The sequence below is a fragment of the Hemicordylus capensis genome, chromosome 2, assembly GCF_027244095.1.
Source record: "Hemicordylus capensis ecotype Gifberg chromosome 2, rHemCap1.1.pri, whole genome shotgun sequence".
Classification (NCBI taxonomy): domain Eukaryota; kingdom Metazoa; phylum Chordata; class Lepidosauria; order Squamata; family Cordylidae; genus Hemicordylus; species Hemicordylus capensis.
The window spans coordinates 35,847,928-35,874,075 of NC_069658.1; the positions used below are offsets into that span (position 1 = coordinate 35,847,928).

Genomic DNA, 26,148 nt, shown 5'->3' on the forward strand with positions numbered 1-26,148 from the left:
TTACAACCGCTTTCCACCTCTGCAAGGGCGAGGACCTATTAGAACGTTCCACCTGAAGAGGTTACTGGATCTGGTAGAATTCCAAGAAGCCTTAGAGGGATTCAATGTTGGCTCTGCTGGTGATCCTGTTGATGCCCTGGTTGAGATTTGGAACAACTTGCTCACCAGGGCAGTAGACACGATTGCTCCCAAGCGTCCCCCCGACTCACTTCAAAATTGGCCCCTTGGTATACGGAAGATCTACAGGGGCTGAAGCAGCAAGGTAGGCAACTGGAGCGCAAGTGGAGAAAGACTCAACTCAAATCAGACAGATTACGACATGGAGCACATTTAAAGATACGTGCGGCAAAGAAGCGGTTCTTTTCTGCCCGTATTGCCTCTGCGTGTTTACGTCCAGCGGAGTTGTTCAGGGTTGTGAGGGGACTAGTATCTGCCCCCTCTCCCTTGAACCAGAATTTGGAAGCATCAGTTACCCGCTGTGATGTGTTTAATGAATTTTTCGCAGACAAAATCTCTTGGATTCGGGCCGACTTAGATGGAGACTCCACAATTAATTTGATGTCTGAACTGGAGGTGTCTGACAACTCCTCTTATACGATTCGACTGGATCAATTTCAGTTTGTGACTCCTGATGATGTGGACAAGCTGCTTGGAGCGGTGAGGCCTACCACTTGTCCTCTTGACCCTTGTCCAACATGGCTTGTTCTATCTAGCAGGGAGGCTGTTGTAGGCGGCCTGGTAGAAATCATAAATGCTTCTCTGAGGGAGGGCAGGATGCCTCCTTGTCTTAAGGAGGCAATTATTAGACCTCTTCTAAAGAAGCCTGCGTTAGATCCCTCAGAGTTGAGCAATTAATAGGCCCGTTTCCAATCTCCTGTGGCTGGGCAAGGTAATTGAGAGGGTGGTGGCCTCTCAGCTCCAGGTGGTCTTGGAGGAAACTGATTATCTAGACCCATTTCAAACTGGTTTTCAGGCGGGCTTTGGGGTGGAGACTGCCTTGGTCGGCCTGATGGATGATCTCCAATTGGCAATGGACAGAGGAAGTGTGACTCTGTTGGTCCTCTTGGATCTCTCGGCGGCTTTCAGTGCTATAGACCATAGTATCCTTCTGGAACGTCTGAGGGTGCTGGGGGTGGGGAGCAGTGTTTTACAGTGGTTCCGCTCCTACCTCTCAGACAGATTCCAGATGGTGTTGATTGGAGATTGTTGCTCTTCAAAATCTGAGCTTAAGTATGGTGTCCCTCAAGGCTCCATACTCTCTCCAATGCTTTTTAACATCTACATGAAACTGCTGGGAGAGATCATCAGGGGATTTGGAGCTGGGTGTTACTAGTACGCTGATAACACCCAGATCTACTTCTCCATGTCAACTTCTTCAGGAGTTGGCATATCCTCCCTAAATGCTTGCCTGGAAGCAGTAATGGGCTGGATGAGGGAGAATAAACTGAAGCTGAATCCAGATAAGATGGAGGTACTTATTGTGCGGGGTCAGAACTCTAGAGACTATTTTGATCTACCTGTTCTAGATGGGGTCACAATTCCCCAAAAGGAACAGGTTCTCAGTCTGGGAGTACTTCTGGATCAACGTCTCTCCTTGGTTTCTCAGGTTGAGGCGGTGGCCAGGGGTGCTTTCTAAGCTTCGGCTGATACACCAGCTGCGCCCGTTTCTTGAGATCAATGACCTCAAAAGAGTGGTACATTTGTTGGTAACCTCCAGACTTGACTTCTGTAATTCGCTCTACGTGGGGCTGCCTTTGTACGTAGTCCGGAAACTTCAATTGGTTCAGAATGTGGCAGCCAGGCTGGTCTCTGGGTTATCTGGGAGAGTCCACATTATTCCTCTGTTGATGGAGCTACACTGGCTGCTGATAGGTTCCCGGACAAAATACAAAGTGCTAGTTATGTGCGTTGTGGTGGCACCTTTAGAACTAACAATATCATAGGAAGGTTTTGGGAGAAGCCTTTGCTCAAACAGCATGGAGGGGAATATTCAACAAGCCAAGAGGGGTGGGAGGCGTTTAAAGCCCTAAACGGCTTAGACCCTGGGTATTTAAGAGAGCTTCTTCTTCGCTATGAGCCGCAACGCCCATTGAGGTCACTTGAGGAGGTCTGTCTCCAGTTGCCATCAATTTGTTTGGTGGCTACACAGAGATGGGCCTTCTCGGCTGGTGCCCCGCGATTGTAGAATGCACTCCCTTCTGGGATACGATCCTCCCCATCTCTGGCAGTTTTTAAAAAAAACTTCTGAAAACACATCTCTTCAACCAGGCTTTCTCAGCTTTTAAAAACTTGTTTTTAATTTGTTCTGATTATTTAATTGCTCTTTTACAATGTTTTTAATTGTTAATCATTGTTTTATGCTTTTATAATTTTTGTTTTAATTAACAACTGATTTTAATGGTGTTTTAATGTAAACCACCCTGAGCCTTTTGGAAGGGCGGTATAAAAGTTTTAATAATAAATAATAAATAAAATATAGTGAAAGCAAATATCATTTATACTTTTACACAAAGTTAGAAGTCTTGCAATAACTAAATACTGTAAAGGATTTCATGAATTATTGTGCTTTATAGCATAAGTACATCAGCTGGACCTTTATGTAATATTAGCTAACAGTTTCTTGAGCATCAAGTTTATGTGTGCAGGGGAGAACATGTCTGTATAGTTGCCAGCCCTTGGCACTTTCAAAAGGAACCTAGTATTGCTGTGTCCCCAGGCTTTTAAAGAGCCTTGTGTAAATTGACTTTTGTGATGCTAGTTATTGAACCTTACTTTCCCCCTTCTCCACTCAGAGTCCAGATTAAAAAAAAAATATTGACCTAGGAAATTCCTAGCTGAGGCATCTCTCTTTACCTGGAACATTTCCAGTACTTGCTTTTGAGAAGCCTTGGAAGAATGACATCATTTTAGATGCACTAACTATAGAATTTTGTGTGAATATCAGCTCTTGTAAGCCACTGGCTGCAATTATGATGGTCTGTATTTTGCAGATATCTGAGGTCTAGACAGACCTTCCCACTTTCTCAGTCTGTTTGCTGGGGTGTGCAGTTAATTTTCTTTTGTGCTGCTGTCTTTCACAGCCAGTAAGGAAAAACCAGTTGTACTTCCCCCTTATTAGGCTTTGTCAAGAATGAGGTGGTGGGTTTTGATTGTCCCAGAATCCCCTCTCCCTCTGACTTATTTATTTATTATTCAATATTTATACCACCTTTCATAATGCATCTGAAAGCAATTGACAGAAGTTAAAATACAATAAAATTCTGTAAAAGTTACATTTAAAACCTTAAAATCAATTAAACGTTTAAACCATAAAATACCAAGAAACAAGAAAGAAGCAAGAAAGCTGAGAAACCTGGCAGTCTCTAGGAGGTAAAAGCCTGAGTAAATAAAAAGGTCTTTAGTTGTTTTTATAAAAGCAGCCACAGCTGTCACAGAGTAAACATTCCCTGGGAGAGCATTCCAGAGTCTGGGGGCAACAACAGAGAAGGCCCTCTCCCATGTGCACAGCAAACTAGCCTCTCTCAATGTTGGCACACAGAGCAAAGGCCCCCCTGAAGATCTTGTGGGGCAGGCAGAAACCCTTGGAAGCAGGCGGTCCTTCAGGTACCCAGAGCCCAAACCATTAAGGGCTTTAAAGGTAATAACCAGCACCTTAAATTGGATCCAGAAACATATTCGCAACCAGTGCAGTGCTTTCAGAATAGGCGTAATATGCTCTGAGCGATTGTCCTCCTCCAGTTGAAATGTTACTTTGGTTACTAGACAAAAGTTCTTTTGTGTAGATATGACATCATTCTTGCTTTACTCTTTTTCCTGATTGGTTTTATAAGCGTTTCCTTTTCCAGCCCCTTTAAGAACTTGTCAGATATTTATCAACCCAGTGCCAGGGGAGTGTACACACTTTGCCAGAAGGGGCGCTTTCTCAGTAAAAAGACAAGACTCCAGGCAAGTTCAGTCGTTTCTGCCTAGGACAGAGTCTTCCTGATTTCTGGGTGCAGCTCATGGTTGCCTTGAGCTGCCCGAGCAACCCGTGACTGATTCCATTCTGGAACCCTTTGCAGTGGCTTGAGACAAAGGAACTGTTGACATGTACTTTTTGGAGATTCTGGCCACCAGAGTTGGTTTTGATTTAAATCAAATTGATTTAATTCACGATTTAAATGGCTTCATAGAAGGACTCAGTTTTAATTATTTAAATCACAATTTAAATTACTAGCCAGGAAGATTCTATTTAATGTAAAAGTACATTCTTGTTGTCTAACTTTAGAGATAGATGCAGGTTTCATTTTTAGAAGGTAGGTACAGACTTCTCATAATGCTGTTTCATTCGGGCAACCAGGCCTTGCATTTCGTTGTTGCACTGTTTGCATTTTGCACGCATGTCTTTCTTACCCACAGGTACAGGAACTTCATTAAAATATTCCCAAATGGGGTCTCTGTTATGGCCTGCTGACACGAAACCGTAATCTGAACCTTTGGGTTTGTAATGAGTTTCACTTCTCCAACCTGAAGTTTGAAGGCTGCATTGTGTCGTCCAAATTCTGCCTCCGTTGTAACCTGGGTTTTGTGCTGTGGCAGTCACCAAAACCATAGATAGGGCGGTTCAGACCAACCCAGAAATGTGCCTTCTCTATGCTTCTCTATGCTTCTCGCTGGCCGCCTCTCCAAGCACTTGTCCCACCCCCCGCACTGTCTCCGCCCTCCTCCAGCTGTTGCCGGGTCAAAAGCATGTAAAAGGGAAAAGCTGCATTGGGGGATGCCACTCTGCTTGCCATGGATCTCTGAAAACATGGGCTCCCCTCACCCGCGATTCCCCATGGGGGCAGATCTGCATACACTGCAATGCCGTTCCCAGCCTGGGAATTTTGAATGTGTACTAGGAGACATCCCCAATCCTGCCAAATTTAGCCCACAGAGAAACAACAGGACACATGGAGTGGCACAGCATCCTTGGGAGTCTGTAGGGGTTGAGTGTAGTGGGAAAGGCTAGGAGTATGCATTCTGTTTTTAAACAGCCCATATCAGTGGGGTCCCCTATAATTGGATGACCTAACTCATGAGAGTGCAGTCCAACAGAGATCCAAAGCTCATACAGCCTCTTGTCTTCCCCAGTGGACTGGCCCTCTCATGAGAGGGCTGATCTCCAGCCAGGAAGCTGACACGGGGGCTGGAGTGTTTTGGGGGTTCCTGGACTGCTCTAACTGGATCTGCCATCACAAGAGCATCCTTTGTCACAGTGGACCAGACCCCAGGACTCTTTGCCCATCCTCATATATATTCCCTCAGGACGTCATCAAGATCCCTTCCTGGAGTAACAGAAAAATAGTGCCCCTCTCCATCCCCCCATTACAAGCAATTGTGCTTGTACGAGTCTGTTGGCCACTGGGCTCCTGCGAGGGCAGTGGCACAAGTGTTGTGAGGGCAGGGTTTAAATGTCGTGCCGATGGTGCCGGTGGTGGACGGACCATGCCTAAAAGGCACGATCTTGCTGGGCACGCCCTCCGTGAAGATCATGGTCAATGGCTGCCACCCTCCTGACATGCTTATGCCTTACCCTCAGTCTGGTGATGCAGGTGCTCCAGAGCTTACTGGGATGCGGCCTCAGTGGACTAGGGAGAGGGAAGGGTTCCTCTGCCCTGAAACTAGAGCTTGCCTGACCCAGGATGGAAGATGGTCTGTGGGACAATTCCCGGGTTCAAGAGTTAACCTTATGCTCATCAACCCGCAGTTTAGTGTTATGTACAAAGGTGGCCTCTGTCTGGTATCCTAACTTCACTAGGCAGTTTAACTTCACTAGGCAGTTTAGGCACTCCTGAAGGAAACTTGTATTTTTCTGTTTACAGTACTGTGCCTTGATTTTCCACTCTGCCTATTTTTGTTAACCTTTTTGGCTTGCGCTTATCATACTGATACGCAGAACATGTTTTTTTTAATTTATATATACATGTTATATACTACATATTATATAGAGAATGGTGGGGAGAAGGGGAAGAAACTGGCTGAGGTGCAAAGTCAAAAAGCTAGGGAAAACCCTACTTCCCTCCATGCCACTTCCATAACAGTGACATAAACGTATGTAGTGTGAACTTTAGCCTTATGAGGTGCAGGAGAACCTCACAACTTGCAGGGCTTCTGGTACTCGCCCACGACCGCGAGTAACAGAACCATGAGTAATGAGGCATTAGGGCTATGAGCAAAGTGGGGTTAGGTTCCAGAGGGGAAAGTTGTGGAAAAGCCCCCCAACTTATTGTGTTGTGCTCCATGGGTCCCCCATGTGCCCAGGCATGCCCTCCAAAGGATGAAATGGCCCCGAAACCCACGAAAAATCACAGGGGAAAGTCCCCCTCCCAGAAATGAGCCACAAAGTGGCTCCTCCTGTATCCTCCTCTCTTCTGAAGACAAAATGGCGGCTGGAAGTGACCTCCGCGGTCTCTTCCGGCCTTCTAGGAACCGTGGATATGTGGGTTCGTGTCCACGAATAATGGGAACAGGTGTCTATTAGACACCCGCGGATATGAATAACGAGGTTCACTTGTATTTCTCTCTTCTTCTTCTTTGGTCCATGCAGTACTTTGTAATATTAATAGAAATTAATAGGCTCCCCTTGGGCAATGGATTCTGCATGACATACTTGGTTGTATACCTGTTGTAGAATGTAACTGGCGTTGATGATGTAATCCAGTCTTGGTTGCTTTATGTGCCCTGAGAGTATTTTATGCATATGTCAGCCTGTTCCAAGTTTAAGTAAACAGCACATGTTTTTAAATGTTGACTTGAAGCTGCTTTTCCACATATGGATTGCATTTTCAAATGCAGTTCAGATGACACAAGTAAACAGAGGTCTTTAAACCTAAACTAAAACAGCTGCTGTAAATATATTTTGTATGGAACAGAACAGTATTATTCACAGTTGTTTTTTGTGAATAAATACTTTGATTAATGGGTGATCTAACAGTGGAACAAGTCACGTGTTTCTGTTTACAATTAGGCATCCTAAAACTATCTATGATACAGTGTGAAATACTTACAATGTCTTCCAATAGTCGTCTTCACGTGTTACACCCTGTTCAGCAAGCCCTCATTTTTTATCATTCTCAAAAAGAAGTGGGCTACTAATGTCTTAAAATGCTGCTACTTTACAAGATGATTCTATCCTGGCTCTTTAATTTGGATCCTCTGCCAAGAAGCTTTGCTCTATCCACATATTTTTATCAAAACATCTGTACTGCAGCCATTGGCAACTATAAATGGACTGACCGGGTTACAGAGCTCCACAGATGTCTCAGCAAATGGCCAGCAGTGACCCCTGATCTCTCTGGTGACTCCCTATCCTTCATGACCCAGCATGAAGTAAGAGACCCTTCCCCTCTCTGTGTTCCTTTCATTGGAGAGACCTCTTAGGCAAGAGGTCTTTTGCTTTGTGCTGGGTGGGAGAAATAGACTTTGCCCCACTTCAAGCTAGTTTATGCTGTGAACTTGGGGGAAGTGGGAGGCTTTCTCTCACTTCACATAATGCTTTAGGGATTCTCAGAAACAGCAAGAGAGTCCTCATTGTTCCTGAGTACCTCCAAAGCCCAGCCTGAAGTGAGACTGAGGCCTGGTCTACATTAGCAGCAGAATGAAGTAGTCATGAAGTGCTAGAACTGTTCCCCACCCTGCCCCCTTTCAATACGGAACATTTTTTTTAAAGATAAGGGAGGATATGAGATTTCCCACCCACAAACTAAACGATACAATCCATTCTGCCACCTCATTACAACTTCATGCTGCTGCTAGTGGTATGCACAGGACCGGCGCCTGCCAGATTGAAGATGTGGGGGGATCTCTCTAAGGACGGGGGAGGATGCTCTTAACCCCTCCCGCTGCATTTCCCTCGCTGGCACTGCCTTTTAAAATGGTCCGGTGGGGCGGCAGCATACCTCCTTGTCTCCCTGGTGCCTCCTCAGACTGGACGTTAAAATGGTCCAGGAGGTCCAAGGAGGGGGTCTGAGGAGGCATCGGGGCACTGAGGAGGTATGCTGCCACCCCACTGGACCATTTTAAAAAGCAGCGCTGGTGGGGGAAATGCGGCAGGAGGTGTAAGAGCACCCTCCCCCATCCTTAAAGAGATCTCGCCCTTCGAATTGGCCAAACCACTGGTCTTTCGAACTGGTTTGGAGGCCCAAAGGCCTCCGAACCAGTTCCATGCACATCCCTAGCTGCTGCATATGTAGTCCAGACGGAGCTAGTTCCCCAAGCACCCTGCAGCATGACCTGCTAAATCATTTTAGGAGAGGCTGCTGAGCACCCATAAGTCCTACTAGCCTTCTCAATGTGACCTGCTGGCAAGACACTCTAACCCAGCGATCTTCACTATTTTTCAATTAGGGCCACTTTCGCAAAAACCCTTCAATATGAAGACAACACGAACTACTAAATAAATACATTTCCTGGTCTCCTTTTAAGGAAACGGCACAGTGCTTCCCAACACTCCATTCATGCTACCCAAGATGGTGCTGGGGCTCAAGATGGTTCTGTTCTCTTCAAAGGAGCCGCACCAGCACTGGGGAAAGCACAGTGGGAGCAGTCGTATCTGCGTGGTGTCAGAGGGGCTCTGCAGAGTATCCAGCTTTGGGTTGATGAGAGTCACCACTGGCTTGCAGATCTTGCAAGAACACTGCTCTAATCCCATCCATTTACATCAAGGGAACAAGGGAACCTCCAAACAAAGCCAGTGTCCAAAGTTATAGTGGTGGTTTTCCTCTCATTTGCTATGTTAAAAGAGTTTTTCCCTAATACATTTGGCTGTGTTCTGTTAACTGTGTTAAATTTAAAAGATTAGGGTTGCCAGCATAGTCTTCATTACCAGCCTTCTTTTCCCAGGCTGGCAAGAACTACATGTTTATGGGATAGTGGCTAGAAGTGAGAAGATTACAAGATAATGTGGTGTAGTGGAGACTCCCTGATCAGCTACAGAGTCTTGCTGGCTGGCTTTGAATAGGGCCCTGTCTCCTGCCAAACGTTTGGGGGTGGTGGGGTGGGAATGAGTGAAAAGTACAAGCTGTGTGGTCTGTGTAGCTATGGATCATAAACTAAGGATCCCAATTAGAAGCCAAGAATTCTTACCAACCCATTACACTTCAGAGTAAAAAGCCATATCTGGCCTTTTAAAGATCTAGATCCTATAGTCACCCTAAGAGCTAATAGACATTTTAATAAATATTTTCCATTTTACCTGGGGCAGGGAGAAAAAGGCTATTATTAGTTTACATTGTATTTTATCTCTTGTGTTGCTAGTCAAGAACTTACAACTCTTGAACTGCAAGAAACTCTTTGATGCAGGATGTCTCTGATGCTTTTCACTTCTTTCTCTTTTATTGGCATTCAAGAATGATTCCCTGCTCTTATTGACCTTGTTCCTTGCTATCACTGTAGCCAAACTCTGGTGAACTGGACCCCCTTTATGTTGCTGAAGTCCTGCTGCACTGTAATAAGGAGAGCCTGAAAAATTCTGCTACAGAGGCTGCAAAGCCAGCAAAACCTGATGAGAAAGGGGAGATGCAGGTGAGTATTTTTGTTGTTTAAAAAAACCAAAAACCAAATGGATTAAGCCCATGGCCTTTAATATTGGGCAAACAGCTGAATTTTTAAATCTCTTATGGAGGCAGATGCATTGACAAGTATAGTTATCTATTTTTAATATGTCTAGTAGTAGTCTTGTGCAGCTGTCTGTAGGTTGTGTATAGATTGATAAATTATTGGTTAAGCTAGTGCATAGAAAAGTTAACAAGTTTGGAAAGTATGTAGTCCTGAGGTTGAAAAGCCCTCTGAAGACAGATTTACGGTACGCATGAATAAATGTGAGCAAGGCACACATTTTCTAGATAGGAAAATACTCCCCTCCACACTCCTGCAGTGACAGGCATACAGCAAGATCAGTTGTAGCTGAGGATGGGAGATTGGGAAACATTTTACTTACATTATTTCTGCAGTAAGAAAGGAGCGATGTAGAACACAGCACCCCTTGATCTTGCAGTCTGTTGCTGAGCTGATCTGGATCGAGATCCGTCGATACCCATAAGAATGGGTTCTGCGCCTGCGCAGGAGTCACGCGGTAGCCATGCCTGAGCTTGTCGAAGCGCCGAAGCCACGCCCCCACGCTGAGCATTCTATATAAGGCGTGTCTTTGGCACGAAGTCCCCCAGTTCTTTTCCGACCGCCTTTGCGTTTGGACCTCGGTCTGCCACCTCAGCTGTTGGAAAAGTTCCTCTTTACATTAAGAACGAGTTCATCCTTTACTGACTGATTTTTGGTTTTGACGACGGACTGGAAAGCGACCTTTGTTTGGAATTTGACTCGGACTGACTTCTCGGTTTTTCCCGGTTCTCGACACGGACTGACTGACGACGATCCCGGCTCTTCGACCTCGGAACGGACTCCACTACGAGTGTGAATATGACTGAGGAGAAAAGATCTTTTAAATGGTGTGAAGGCTGCAGGGCGAAACTCCCCTCCAAGGACCTTCACGACCTTTGCTTATTATGCCTCGGTGAGGAACATAATGTCGCCTCCTGCAAGATTTGCCTCTCTTTCTCGAAGCAAACGAGAAAAAACCGAGCGCTACGCCTTCGGGCCGCTATTTATGACGAGGTTCTGAGCCCCTCCACTCCGGGTACTCCTCGTCCCTCGACCTCAACTTCGTCTTCAAAATTGCCCCCAAGGGCGGAGTCGGCACCTCCATCAACGTCGAGCCGCCACCGAAAGTCTTCCTCAGCATCGAAGAAAGTTGATTCTTCGAAGCCTACTTCGATGCCGAAGAAACATTCTAAGTCGAAGGAATCTCCAGCTCCTTCGCGTGTATCCAAGTTATCCACATCGACATCGAAACCGGTAAAGTCAACATCGACGCCGTGTACATCTTCTTCGTCTTCCCCATCGAGACCGGATCTTCATTCAAGTGGACGTAACGACTCTCCTTCTGGGCGTCGAAACACAGATCGGCATAGTTCTCCACCTAGAAAACGTCGAAGATCCCCAGACCTGCCTCCGCGTACTCCATCTCCACCAAGTGTATCGAAGTCGTCAGCTTTACCATCAACATCGGGGTTTCCATCGACCACTGCAGTGCCACCAATGACGACTGATCAGTCGGCGCTACCTGCTCCCTCGATGTCGACAGCTCAGTCGATGCCGACAAATCCTTCGATGTCGACGGCTCCTTCAGCATCGACAGTTGCCTCGATATTGACTCCTGCTGTTCAACCGGTGCTTGCCTCGACGTCGATTTCGATGCCGATTGCTCGAGCTCTATCGCCAGCTCCGACCCCACTACACTCGGCTTCGCCATCTACACCGTCGGTCGGTCTTCGAGATACTGTACTGCACACCCCGGTCCTCACTTCTCAGGTGACGCCACGCTGCCCACCTCCTGCTTTCGAGATCATAGACGTCGATGCCGAGGATATTCTACCATCAGCGACTCGCTCACTGCTTTCGCTATTGGACTCAACGTCGAGTAGACGGACAACCTCTACCTTTAAGGGTTTCTTGCCAACAGATGCAGGCCCATCTCAACCTTCAGTCTCCACAGCACACTCCTCCAGACCTCAATCCGCCAGCCAAGGACGCTCCCCGCTAACATGGCACACCTGTGAATACCCCCAGGATCCCATGGGTACAACTTCACCTGGAGAACCATATGTGTTTGATGACACCGGGTCTCAACGATTGCCACTGCGTTCTGTGTCTACTGTATCTACCCAGACGCAGTGCCCAGAACTATTTCACCGTGCTTCACAGACTTTTCCTATGAGCACAAGATCTGCCTCCATTCAGACAGATGTCCTGCCACACTCATCTGTCAGCACTGAAGAGACACAAACCATTGCTCAAACTAATGGAAATGAACTGTCTCCTTGCTCCCCCTCTGAACATTATGGTTCGTCCGATTTTGAGTCGGATTCGGATGAGGACAGTAATATTGCGGATCCTCCAGTGGATGTGGCTCCACCCACGTATGTATCTCCAAATGATGAGCTGAAAGCTTACCACAAGCACATTCGTGCGATGGCGGATTCCCTGGGGCTGGACATTCGCTCTCCTTTGGCGACAATAGATGATCCGGTATACAACTTTATGCTTCAGTCTCAATCTACCGCTCCAGTGGCACTCCCTATGCTACCAGTGATCACTAGGGCGGCTAAGTGCGCTTGGGAAGTACTCCACACCTCCACGCCAACTTCCAAGAAACTTGAGAGCCTCTACCGGGTACAAGATAAGGACAATGAATATTTGTTGAAGCATCCGGCGCCCAATTCTCTTGTTATTGATTGCGCCACTTCTTCTAAGTCAGGCAAACGCCATACAGTTCCTCCGGATAAAGAGGGCAGAAAACTAGACCTTTTAGGCAGGAAGGTGTATTCGACTTCGTGCCTTTCGATCAAAGTGGCCAACTATGCGGCCTGCACGGCCAAATACGCACATGGCCTCTGGGAACTTTTGGAAAAAGACCTGGAATCTTTGCCTATACATGAGTTTAGGGCTAAGTTCCGCCAGACCTTGGAAAACACTGGGGATTTGACTCGTCGCCAGCTAAGCATTTCTAAACACCTAGCGGAAAGTGAGTCCAGGGCCATGACAGCAGCTATCACTCTACGCAGGCATGCTTGGTTGCGGTCCACTAATCTCCAGATGGACATGAAAGAAAAGATCGAAGGCCTGCCTTTCGATGGCTCTGGTCTTTTCAGCACCACCACAGACGCCACAATGGAACAGTTAAAAAAATCCAAGTTCACGGCAAAAACCTTCACTGCTGCCCAATCAGCCTCCGGGCAGTCATCAAGATACCGACCCAATTATGGAAAATATAGGCCCAACTATCGAACCCAAGATCGCCGGGATTTCAGAAAGCCATATACCCCATATCAAAAGCGAGCCTACCAGCAGAGGCATAAAGCTTCTCAACCCCAGCGTTCCAAGACGCAGGACAACCAAAAGCGTCTTTGAAAATTGCAATTGCCCATTGACACCTCCTCCTCTCTCCCTTTCCCAGCCAGCGCGGGTACCGTCCTCACCATCGACTATTCTGTCCCAGCCAACCATCAGGCTGGCCAGCCATGTCCCCGCATGGCACCACATAACATCAGACAAATGGGTCCTGAAGATTGTGAGCTCAGGCTATGCACTCGAATTCAAGACCATTCCTCGTTTTATGGGGATGAAGCTCACTCCTGCATCGGATCTCCTGAGGGAAGAGGTGAAGGATCTTCTTTGCAAAGGGGCAATATCCCCGGTGTCATGGGCAGACAGGCTAGACGGGTTCTACTCCCGTTACTTCCAAATTCCCAAACGGGATGGGGGTATACGACCCATTATGGATCTCCGTCGCCTGAACAAATTCATTCACGTCCGAAAATTCCGCATGATGGCGTTACAGCACATCCTACCTCTCCTTCAGGGAGAAGAGTGGCTTGCAACGCTGGACCTCAAGGACGCCTATTTTCATATAAGTATTCGACCTTGCCACCGAAAGTACTTACGTTTCACCGTCGGACGGGAAGTGTACCAATACAATGTATTGCCCTTCGGACTGTCTACCGCACCGAGGGTTTTTACAAAATGCATGGCTGTGGTGATTGCACACCTACATACCAGAGGGATTGCTATCTATCCATACCTAGACGACTGGCTTTTGGCAGCAAAGACCAAAGAAGAGTTACTTTCGCATATCCGTTATGTGATAGATCTTCTCCACGACCTAGGTGTTCAAATCAATTGGAAAAAGTCACATCTACAACCGGTTCCGGTTATCTCCTACATAGGAGCAGTTTTGGACACCAGAGTGCAGAAAGCGTTCTTACCAGAGGACAGGTTCAACTGTATTGGAGACCTGATTCGTCTCTTCCAGCAACAACCAACCCAACCAGCCCTTGCCGTCCAACGCCTCTTAGGGCTGATGGCTTCGTGCAATGCGATTATACACTTCGCTCGCCTAAAAATGCGCAAGCTTCAACTATGGTTTCTTTCTGTCTTTCACCCATGCAGGGACAATCAAGACAAACGCTTACTAATGCCTCCTCAAGTCCTTCGTTCTCTAACGTGGTGGACGCGCCGAAACAATCTGCTCAGTGGGGTCCCCTTTCAAAATCCCTCCCCTACTGTCTGGCTGACCACAGATGCATCTCTACAGGGTTGGGGTGCACATTGCAACGGGCACAAGATCCAAGGCAGGTGGTCTCCTCAACAAGCCCTACTACACATAAATTTCCTAGAGCTACTAGCAGTTTTTCTGGCTCTGCGAGCTTTTCTTCCAATCATACAAGGCCAGATTGTTCAAGTCCAGCTCGACAACACAACTGCACAAGCATACATCAACCGTCAGGGCGGAACGGTGTCCCGGAGCCTGTGTGCCCTCAGCGTCCAGCTGTGGCACTGGTGCATCCAACACCAGATTGCCCCTGCAGCAGTACACATCAAAGGCCTGGAGAATGTATTAGCCGACGACCTCAGTCGGGTCTTTTTGAAAGATCACCAACACGAATGGGAACTACATTCAGAAGTCTTGACCCCGCTCTTCGACCAATGGATGTTTCCCTCCATAGATCTCTTTGCTTGCTCCAGGAATACAAAATGTTCCCGTTACTGCTCGAGAGCGGGCCACGATGCTCGTTCTCTAGGGGATGCTTTTCAGCTGAACTGGTCCGAAGAGACTCCGTACATGTTTCCCCCACTCCCACTGATACCCAGGGTAGTGGCACGTCTGCTGTCTCAACCGACCGACGGGATCTTGATTACCCCTTGGTGGCCAAGACAACCTTGGTTTCCGCGGCTACGCAGACTGTCCAAGAACTGTTACCACCACTTACCTCAGCGCCTAGATCTGCTGACACAAGACGACGGCCAGATCTTGCACCCAGACGTTCTCACCCTTCATCTGACCGCCTGGCGGATACTCTCCTAAGACGAATTTTGCTCAACCAACGGAAGGCATCCACTCGTAAGAATTATCAGAGCAAATGGCACCGTTTTAAAATATATGCAAGGTCTAGAGGGTTTTTACCCAAGCAGGCTTCGATCAAGGAAGTCTTACGTTACCTAACGATACTAAAAACTCAAGGTCTTGCAAATGTCTCCCTTAAGGTCCATCTGGCTGCCCTCTCCGCACAACACCCGGGCAGTGATGGAAAGACTTTGTTTTCCCATCCGTTGAGTAAGGCCTTTCTAAAAGGTCTCTCGAATGTGTACCCGCCAGTTAAGCCTCCTGTGGAACCATGGAGCCTATCTCTGGTTCTTTCATCCCTCACTCAGCCTCCTTTCGAGCCCATGGCCACATGTTCATTGAAACTGGTCTCCTGGAAGACTGCTTTTTTGATAGCAATTACTACTGCTAGACGAGTCAGTGAACTCACAGCACTCAGAGTAGACTCCCCTTATACTATCTTTTATCCAGACAAAGTCCGAATGCGTCTGGATCCTTCTTTTTTACCTAAAGTAGTGTCTTCCTTCCACCTCAATCAGGATATAATCCTGCCTACGTTTTTCAGACTTCCTTCCACTTCCTTGGAGAGATCCTTGCACACTATGGATGTACGCCGTGCTCTGCTGTTCTATATGTCCAGAACACAAGACTTTAGAGCCTCCAAACGTCTCTTCGTGTCTTACCAAGGCTCTTCCAAAGGTTCCCCAGTCTCCAGACAACGACTGTCGAGATGGTTGGTGCAGGTGATATTGTTCACATACAAACTACAAAACAAAGCACCTCCAGAAGCTATACGGGCCCACTCCATTAGAGCCCACGCTTCCTCGGCTGCACACCTAGCAGGGGTTTCTTTCACGGACATCTGCAAAGCAGCTACATGGTCCTCTGAGTCCCCGTTTATCAAACACTATGCCATAGATGTACGTTCTGCTGCAGAGGCTTCATTCGGGAGAAGCATCTTGAAAAGGGTGCTGCCTTAATTCCTACTGCTCCCCTCCTCCTTTTTTGGAGCTCGCTAGACACCCATTCTTATGGGTATCGACGGATCTCGATCCAGATAAACAGGTTGCTTACCTGTAACTGATGATCTGGTAGAGATCCGTCGATATCCATAAGACCCTCCCGACCTCCCCTCTGCAGTAGGACTACCTTTATGTGCATTGCGGTGTGCAGCCCTTTGCAACGTCCTTTATTGAGCACTTACCTTGGATGAACTCACCTTCGTCTTCTGGATGGTCGTCCTCCACGGCGGTCGTCCAAGAACTGAGGGACTTCGCGCCAAAGACACGCCTTATATAGAACGCTCAGCGTGGGGGCGTGGCTTCGGCGCTTCGACAAGCTCAGGCATGGCTACCGCGTGACTCCTGCGCAGGCGCAGAACCCATTCTTATGGATATCGACGGATCTCTACCAGATCATCAGTTACAGGTAAGCAACCTGTTTTTCTGGAAACAAGGGAGACTTGATGTAGACATATATTATATCTGGGAGTTGTGAGAATCGTGAATCTTACTACCATTGCCATCTTTGTTGCTCTCTTGCAATTATGTAGATAGGGTGTAGGTGTGGGAGCTTCCTCCCACTGAGGCTGTGTTGAGGCAGTACTTTTTATGACAGGTACTTAGTATTGGGAGAATTGATTTTCAGCTGGTGGGTTGTGATCCCAGCACTGGGATCATACCATCAGCATTTTTAAAAATAATTACAAAATAATGGAACATACAAAATAATGGAGAGAAGGTGGGGGAGAAAGATGGGGCAAACTAAAAGTGGACCCCATGTTACAGATTAGGATTAATGATGGTAAAGGGTATGAAAAGGCTGAAGACCTCCAGTTACAGTGACTTTCTTTGCAATAGGAATTGCAAAGTGGCTATTATTAAATATATATATATATATATGAAAAGCACCATCTAAACTAGTTAGTCATGACTAATCATCATTGAAATTGATCATGACTAATTTACGTCCTACTAATTTTAATGGGACTTAGTCATAATTTACTTAGTCTGGATGCTACCTGAGGTTTACAAGTTTTACCCACTGAATTTGAATCCACTGCATTCCCCAAGTTTACTTGCCTCTGTTCAGGCATACATATGCATCATCAAGTGATGATGCTCATTTGCAAAAGAAGACTGTGGCTTCCTGTTGCTTCCTGCTTCCACCAAGTACTGTTCAGTGGAGGCAGTTCACACGTTTTGAACTGCAAATCTTTTAAAAATGATAATGTGATCAGAGCTCAAGTGGTTTACATGCCTGCGTGAACCATCCCTAGGTTAGGGGCTGTTAAGGCTAGTTCATGCTGGACATGTTTGTGGAACAGATATATGACCACACAGAGATAAATACAGGTCTAAATGTAGAGGGAATTAGTTCTAAAAACATCTCAACAGCCTTTCTAGAGAGCTTCCCAAGACAATGTGCAATGAAATACATAAAACAACGCAGTAGAACATCATAAATGTTGGCAGCCCTTTGTGATCACTTTTTCTAGCAGCATTTGGTTACTGCGTTTGAGTTAACATACCATTTTGCATTTTAATAGGTCACTTGATTAATTCTTGCTATATAACATGTATAACTCTTTCTCTGCTTAATTTATACTTTAACCACCAAGGGATTGAAAGTCTCTTGTATCTTTCAACATTTTCAGTTAATTTTCCAGGTGTACATAGGAGTAGGGATGTGCAAACAGGTTCAAATTTGAACTGGTTCGGTTTGAAGGTTCGAACTCAAACCAAACAGGGTATTGAATTGGCAATGGTGGTCTGAATTCAAATCAAGCAGAGCAAGGTTCTATTCAAACCGGCTCAAACGTTTGAGCCTCCAAAACTGGGTTGGGGTGGTAGGCACTCATGGGTGCCAACTACCACCCAAACCCCAAAACAATCAGACACTCCTGCAGTTTTGAAGATCTTTACATTTTTTGCATTTGTACCTTAGGGAATAATGGGGATCTGAAGATGCCCCAACTGCCCCCTTGTGAGGTTCCTGGGCACCAACATGTGTTTTGGGGCAAGGCACCTTGTTCCACAACTCCCCCGCAGCCCCAAGCCGGTGGGGCTCATGTTGTTGGTTTGTATTTATTTTTATATATAGATATATAGATATATAGATATATAGATATATAGATATATAGATATATAGACACACACACACACACACACACACACACACACATATATACACATATACACACACATATACTTTTTAAAAAGGTTTTAGCATGTCTCAATGCAATGAATAGGAATTCTGCCCCCCCCCCGCGTGAACTCTGAGGTCACACAGAGTTAATTAGGTCACACACTGTTCTATGTTTTTGAATGGGGGAGAAAACATAGGGGGTAATGGGCTGGTTCGAGTCCCCATTATACCCTATGGAAGAAATGCAAACAATTGAAAAATCTTCAAAAAATCATTAAAAATTGCAGAAGTGTACAATTGCTTTGGAGTTGAGTTGGTAGTAGGCACCCTTAGATGCCTACCACCCACCCCGGTTTTATGCCCCTAGGTGCTCTGCATAAGGAATAATGGGCCAATTCGAGTCCCCATTTATACCCTATGTAGAACCACTTAAAACCATTTCGAGTTGGGTTCAGATTCGAACTCAACCGGGAGTGGGGGCGTTGAGCAAAACCGAAACTACCCACTCTGGTTCGAATTCGAACCAAACAGGCCAAGCCGGTTTTGTGCACACCACTACATAGGAGTTCATGATTAATCTGAACATAGGGAAATTCTTATAATGTATAGCCTGTTATGGTATTTATATATTTATGCCATTTCCCCCGCAAGACTAAGGAATTCAGGTAGTTAGACGGATTCTTCTCATTTTGTTGCTTACTTCCCAACCCCGTACGTTAAGCATTGTTCGGACTTACACACATGTGTGTGCGTGCACACACACACACACACCCTTTGGGAAGGAAGGGAATGTATAAAGCAAGAAGTGATTTAGAACTCTTTGACTATAGCCTTCTAGCTACAGTTCATTCCACCCCCCCATCCCATGATTCAACCCTTATAGCAGGATTCATTGCAAAATCCCAGTCTGCCTTTCAATATTCTGTTTACCCCATTTTCAGACAGTCTCTAACAGTCTGTTAAACTATTTGTTGGCTTGACAGGAAAAAAAATGTTCCTTTTTTGTGCAACCATTAAATATTAAAGACATTTTTCCTTCACTTTATTCCAGCATAGAGTTGACAATTCTATGGGCTTTGAAAAAAAAGTTTCTTTGCCATAATGAGATTATTCCAGTTGGCCATAAACCAGGCACATTCTGTCATTGAGCATAGTTGGAAGATGTGATAATGGATGCATTTGGATCAACAGGAGACTTTCTTCTGTCAGGCTGGGCTATAAATATTAAGTCTTTCTTTAGATAGTATCACTTCCAATATATCTAAAATGGAATTTACTATTTATCACTTTTGCATTCTGTCATTTCCTCACAAGGAGCTCACATTGGTATTTGTGGGGTTGTTGTGGGGTTGCAAATGGAAGTATTTTTTCACACAACACATAATCAACTTGTGGAATTCTCTGCCACAAGATGTGGTGACAGCCAGCAACTTGGATGGCTTTAAGAGGGGCTTGGATAACTTCATGGAGGAGAGGTCTACCACTGGCTACTAGTCAGAGGGCTATAGGCCACATCCAGCTTCCAAGGCAGGATGCCTCTGAGTACCAGTTGTAGGGGAGTAACAGCAGGAGTAACTCGCGCAGGGCATCCTGGAACCTCTGGGGGCTGCACGGCCCCTGATCCCCGCTGCCCCTACCGGCTCCATGACGGAGCCGGCAGTTGTGTGGGCAGCCAGTCTCCCTGCAGTTAGCCCCAAAGCTCTACTCACTGATCATGAGAACAGTAACAAATATTTATATACCACTATTCAACAAAAGGTTCCAAAGCGGTTTACATAGATAAATAGAATGGATCCCTGTCACCAAAAGGCTCACAATCTAAAAAGAAACATGATAGACACCAGCAACAGTCACTGGAGGTACTGTGCTGGGAGTGGATAGGGCCATTTACTCTCCCCTTGCTCAATAAAGAGAATCACCATGTTAAAAAGGTGCCTCTTTGCCCAGTTAGCAGGGGAGAAGAGCTTCAATGTCTCAAAGTAATGAAACATTTGAAATATTTCATTTTTCACATTTGGTCTTTTAAAAATAATCTACTCTTCAATTTTCCAGATGTAAATTTTGTCTCTTGGGGTGAGCAGAATGTCGATCAGAATCTACTACCAGTACATCTGAGTGCTGTTTAGTAAATTGGCAATCACTTCCGATTGCCAGTTCAACAACAAAAAGGCTTTTGCCCCTAAATTAGGCTGCTGAGACAGATAAATCTTGGCGGGGGGTGGAGGAGACTAGGAGTGGATTTAGGGTGAAAGGGCTCTGTTCTGGTTCTGAAAACAGATTCTTGAACTGAACATATCCTCAGAGACACCCTGTTATTTATTTCAAAGTGTGTGTCTGCTCCGTCCTCTACTGGCCCCCAAGCCACTATATTGTGCCTGGTTCTAGTTGACGGACCTGCAGATTCTAGTTTTAAAAAATAAAAACAGATCCCCCAAGCCTGAATCTGGCCACCCATGATGAATCTGACTAATTTTATTTGTTGGGGTGCAAAAAAGAAGTGTTTTGAGGGGCAGGGGCTGTGTTCTAAAGCTGTGCAACATCTTATACCAATTGACAGTTCTCCAGTATTGTAGTAAATCCACAAGCAAATGAGTTTTGCAGAGTGAGTTTAACAGTCCAGCAACAAACACATTCTCTTCACATGGGAAAACAACATTCATCCTTAATAATTGTAATGCCTGATGTCCAGGTTGCTTTGGTGAACTCATTGAAAGATCTTTGTACCTTTCATTTCAATAGTTCTATAGCTTTGTTATAGATACCTACCAGAAGTCAGAGCGTGGGTGTAAAAAAGATGCTCTTAAGATTTTGCTGTTGTAAACTTTTGCCTTACAACAGGCCCCATAGCCAGAGGTTTTGTGATGCTGGAGGAGGGATAAGAGTACACTTGGAAGGAGGGCGGGCAGTATGAGTCCATGCAGAATATTCAAAACCTACATGTTTTGAAAAACTTGTTCAAAACCTGCTCAACTTTGGCCCCCCAGCTGTTTTTGGACTACAACTCGCATGATCCCCAGCCACAATGGCCAATAGCCAGGAATTATGGGAGTTGTAGGCCAACATCTGCAGCCCTGATGTAGATACTGGGAAGCTTGAGTACATAGATCCTCACTTTAAGAGTGTAACTTTATTCGTCCCTCTGTTTGTGATACAACCTTAATAAGCATGTATGGATTAGGTCCAAAGGCTTCCTTCTGACAGAAAGACCCCTTCCCACAGAAGGCAACTTTTGGATCCAAAGTTTTGGATCCAAACTTTTAGATCCAACGTTTGCATACCTTTCTCAAATTTAGCATTTTCATACTTATAACCCCTGCTAACCGAGCAAAGAGGCACCTTCCAAAGGTGGTGAATCTCTTAGTTTAGCAGGGGGAGAGCAGCTGCTATCAACGGCTACTATTCGGAGGGCTATAGTCCACCTCTAGCCTCAAAGGCAGGATGCCTCTGAGTATTAGTTGCAGGGGAGTAACAGCAGGAGAAAGGGCATGCCCTCAACTCCTGCTGTAGACTTCTAGTGGCATCTGGTGGGCCACTGTGTGAAACAGGATGCTGGACTTGATGGGCCTTGGGCCTGATCCAGCAGGGCTATTCTTATGTAGCTGGTCCTATCCAACCCCAGCACAGCATCCCTCCAGTGGTTGTTGCTGGTGTCTTTCTTATGTTTCTTTTTTAGACTGTGAGCCCTTTGGGGTCAGGCAGCCATTTAATTAATTTTATTTCTATATGTAAACCGCTTTGAGAACTTTGGTTGAAAAGCGGTATATAAATATTCGTCGTACGTAACTAGCCACAGTTAAAACTGATCTACAAAGACGTTTTGTGCTAAATCTTCAACTTTTCAAGGAAGTTGCTAGTAAAGACAATTATGATGAAATTAATTTTTAAATTATGTAGTTCCTATGGTAGTAGAATAGGTAGTACTTAAGTGCACATGCATAATCTAATATTTGTTGTAGTAGTAGTAATTGTTTCATGACACAATTAGTTTTCAAGCAAGTGCTAGAAGGTTTGTTTTGAAATGAACAATCTCTGTATTATGTTGGATGAGTTTTGACTCATTTTTAGTCAAAATCAAATCAGTGGAATTCTAGTGCTCTTCTCAGAGTAGAGTGTACAGAAAATAACTATTAATTCATTAGCAATCCAAGAACTCACTGGTATCCATTATTACTAGGTTGTTCCTGTTTTGGTGCATCTTCTGTCAGCAATAAGCAGTGTTCGTCTTTATATACCCAAAGACCTGAGACATCTTGATAATAGACAGAGCGTATTGAAGTCCATACAGGTAAATTATTTCTGTAATCTTTGTTTTTAAAAGGCAAGGGGGAACAATCTGCCCTAGGCAGAGAGCATACTATTTAAAAAATAAAAAATTGTATGCTGACACTTAAGATTTTATTTTTAATATTTCTTTCTTTAAGGAAGTGCAAAAACGTTTCCCTGATGGAGTTCCTTTGCTGGATCCAATTGATGATATGGGCATCAAAGATCCAGGCCTAAAAAAGGTAATCCAAAAAATAGAAGCATTTGAACATCGGATGTATTCTCACCCACTTCACAATGATTCAAATTTGGAAACGGTGTACAAACTTTGCGAAAGAAAAGCACAGGTAAGGAACAGACTTTTAAAAGTATTATACTTGAAGCAATAACTGTGTGTAATTCCTATTAATAAATACATTTCATAGTTATAATTTTGGTAGTGTTTTCTCTGTTCTAGAATCTGTTAAGAAAGATGGCTGAGTTGTGGTGAAGGAGCGTGTGTTTTCTTCGATAAATATGATGGCAAATTAGAAAATATTTAGATGATTTTTGGCAGGAAAGAAAATGATAGTTAAAGTGCTAATTGTTCATATTTGTTGCACTAGTTTCTTGGCTTCATTGTGTATGCTCCCTTAGACTGTAGACTCTGGGTAGCTAACCCTTTTTTAAAGTGGGGAAAATATTGAGGATGCCAAGAACCACATGACCATCTGGGTCTTGTGATTTTGAAGAACAGCCCCCATGCTGCATGAGAAACCGCTTCAGAAACTGAAGGGAGCTGCAGAAGGATTTTTATTATAAAATATGGGGATGGGTGTTGCTGTTCAAAGAAAACAGTTAAAAAAAACCCACAACCTCTCACTAGGCATGTACAGCCTGATATCTGATTAAATGGGCCACAAAATGGCTCCTATGGACAAAATGGCTGCTGGAAATGACCTCCATGGTCATTTCTGGCCTTTTAGGAACTGCAGATACATGTAGACTGTGAATACATGAAACATGGCATATGGAGAGGTCCACCTGTTTAAACCCTGACTGAACCAGATAAATAGTAGGAAGCACAGAGTACAACCTACGCTCCCAAACGACCTTCAGTATCTTAGCATCCATATTTAACGGAGAAATAAAGTGCATGGTGCGGCATCTCTACCTGACTTGGGAAGAACAATAATATTAGCTTCCTTTAATAGAAGAGGGAAGGGTTCTATTCAAAAATGCTTCATTATACACCTCCAGTAATATAGGGGCCAACAAACTAATACGTTTCCTATACCATTCTCCAGGAATCCTCTCCAGCCTGGGGGACCTTCCAGATTTCAAAGATTTGATAGTATCAGCTATTTCTTGTAAGCACAAAGATGCAACAAAATAGTCAATCTGTGCATTAGCTGTGGAAGATCTATCTCCCCATCAACTAATGATATATCTTTTCTCTATAACTTAGTGTGGAAATTTAAAAAAATGATTTATAGATTTAGAATCTGTATGAACACCTTCACACACACAAATGAGATATTATATTTCACTGCTTCATCTGTTTCAGTGTAAAAGCCAACATCTTGCTAGATTTCTCTCCCCAGTCCCAATACCTTTGCTTAGTATAGTTTAACACAAATTCTGTTTCTACAGAGTGCAATTTATTATTTTTAGCCACATGTAAAGGATTGTATAACTCAGGGAAGGGGTGTGAAACATACAGAATTTAATCAATCCTTAATTCTCTTCTCTAGGGATATGACCTCAGCCCTCTGCATTTTTTTGGTACCATAAATAAGCTATAACATGCCCTCTTATAACTGCTTTAAAAGAGTCCCAGATCAGAGGCAACGATTAAATAGAACTCTTATTAAAGTTTTTTTTTAAATCCTTAATCTCCTATTCAATCTGATTTATAAACTGCTGCTCATTTATAAATATATATTCATATACCATCAAGATTAAGCCTCCAAGGTAACAATTGGCTTAACGAGCATGATCTGAAATAACTATGGCATCAATATTGCATTCCTGAACTCTAGGCAGACCACTTGGACTTGGTGTAACCAGAGTACAAACGTTTTCGAAAGAAGCTGCTCAGAGTGACCTAGGTCAGTGAAGTTCCTCTAGGTCAGACTGGCTTATGGAATCTGGCCGTTAGTCTTTGCCTTTCCTTGTAGCACATGACTCAGCTTGTTTGTTTGTTTGTTTGTTATATTTATACCCCGCCCCTCCAGTACACTGCTGCTCTCAGAGCGGCTCACAACAATAAAATAGATACAATATAAAATAAAAGTAACCAGATTAAGTAAACAAGTTAAATCAGGTTAAAACCACAATCAGTATTAAGTTTCAAATTAAAAGTTATTTTAAAAGCTAAAAATTGAGAATTATAAAAACTAAAGAACTTGCTTGAATGAAGGAGCCTAGGCATTATGGTGTAGTGCCTACATGTATGTATTGCAGACTGTGATCTGGATTATGTCAGTCAATCTTTAGGGTGCTGATGTAAGGAACTTTCACTGGGTTTGATTTTTCTGGGCCATTCAAGCACTGGAATTCAGCATGCCTTCCTGCCACGCCAAAGTCTTCCATTCTTGTTTTATCCTCTCACTTCACCAATATAGATCAGTGGTTGTGTGCTCTGTGGCGATAATGGGGATAAAGGTTTTACATTCAAAATACAACTTCTTTGTCTGGCAGGGGTCAAATGTGTCCCAGTGTCTCATTTCTTATCATGTCTGAGTGCTTGTGTTTAACTTTAGATTGCTGTCGATATTAAAGCAGCAAACCGAGAACTGAAGAAAGCCAGGACTGTTCTACAAATGGATGAGCTCAAGTGTCGTAAACGCGTTTTGAGAAGGTTGGGTTTTGCAACCTCTTCAGATGTCATAGAGATGAAAGGGCGAGTTGCTTGTGAAATCAGCAGGTAACAGACAATGAAGCACAAATGTACAGATGTTTTACAATGGGGAGGTGGTGCTTATACACATCCTTTGCCACAATGGCCTGTGATATTGGACATGGTGTGTGTGGCTGGCGGAACCTGCTTTATGCACATTGGGAAGGAAAGGAGAAAAGACAACAAGATTGAACAAATTCTCCCTAGTGACTGGAAAGTAAAATAAAATGGCACAACTATTTTTCAAGCCCTGTGGGGCTTGTGGGCTTGAGCTATAGCACCCCCCAGCATTCATTCACAGCAAGCCACTCAAAACTGAGGGGACTTTCAAAAGCAGTTTGTGACATGGTATGAGTGGGAGGGAATAATGCTGTTCAGTGGATAAAAGGGCCAAAATTTGGGTGTACCCAGCCCTTGGGCATATCTGAGGCAGCTATTTGGAACCCAGTCAAAATAACCAGGCCAGAGACATTCCTCCAGTCTAGCTTCTGGATTCTCATATTGGTTTGTGCAACAAACATTGTGCATAGCCTTATTATGGGGTTTATCTATAAATCTACTCACTGCAGCAATGACTCCATAATTCCATCTTAACATCGTTAGACTATTCTGCAATATTAATTGGTATCGGGGCTGCAGAAACATGAGAAAAATTAGGCATCTTAGAAGAACAAATTAGGTCTTCATTGCATGGTTCATGCATTGCTGGTAATCTGATAAGACCTTTTAATCACTTGAAGCTCTTATGAGAGAGATTTGTATTCTATATTGGAAATGCTGTGTTACCCATCGATTGACTATATTACACTTAACTGGTTTAGAGGACTACATAGATGATAGTAGTAGTAGTTCTTTTATTGCAGCCGTAGGCCAAACAGAAGCAAAAGTGACAATAATAGAA

General features: G+C 44.6%; 1 protein-coding gene across 1 annotated transcript in view; it reads left to right on the forward strand.

Annotated features, from left to right (window-relative positions):
* The window catches only part of MTREX (Mtr4 exosome RNA helicase), a 75,127-nt gene that overhangs the window by 37,933 nt on the left and 11,046 nt on the right, over positions 1-26,148 (forward strand). The window contains exons 19-22 of the mRNA XM_053288227.1: positions 9,415-9,543; positions 22,278-22,388; positions 22,525-22,713; positions 25,111-25,274. Of these exons, the coding sequence (XP_053144202.1) occupies positions 9,415-9,543; positions 22,278-22,388; positions 22,525-22,713; positions 25,111-25,274 (593 nt within the window). The remainder of the gene's footprint in view (positions 1-9,414; positions 9,544-22,277; positions 22,389-22,524; positions 22,714-25,110; positions 25,275-26,148) is intronic.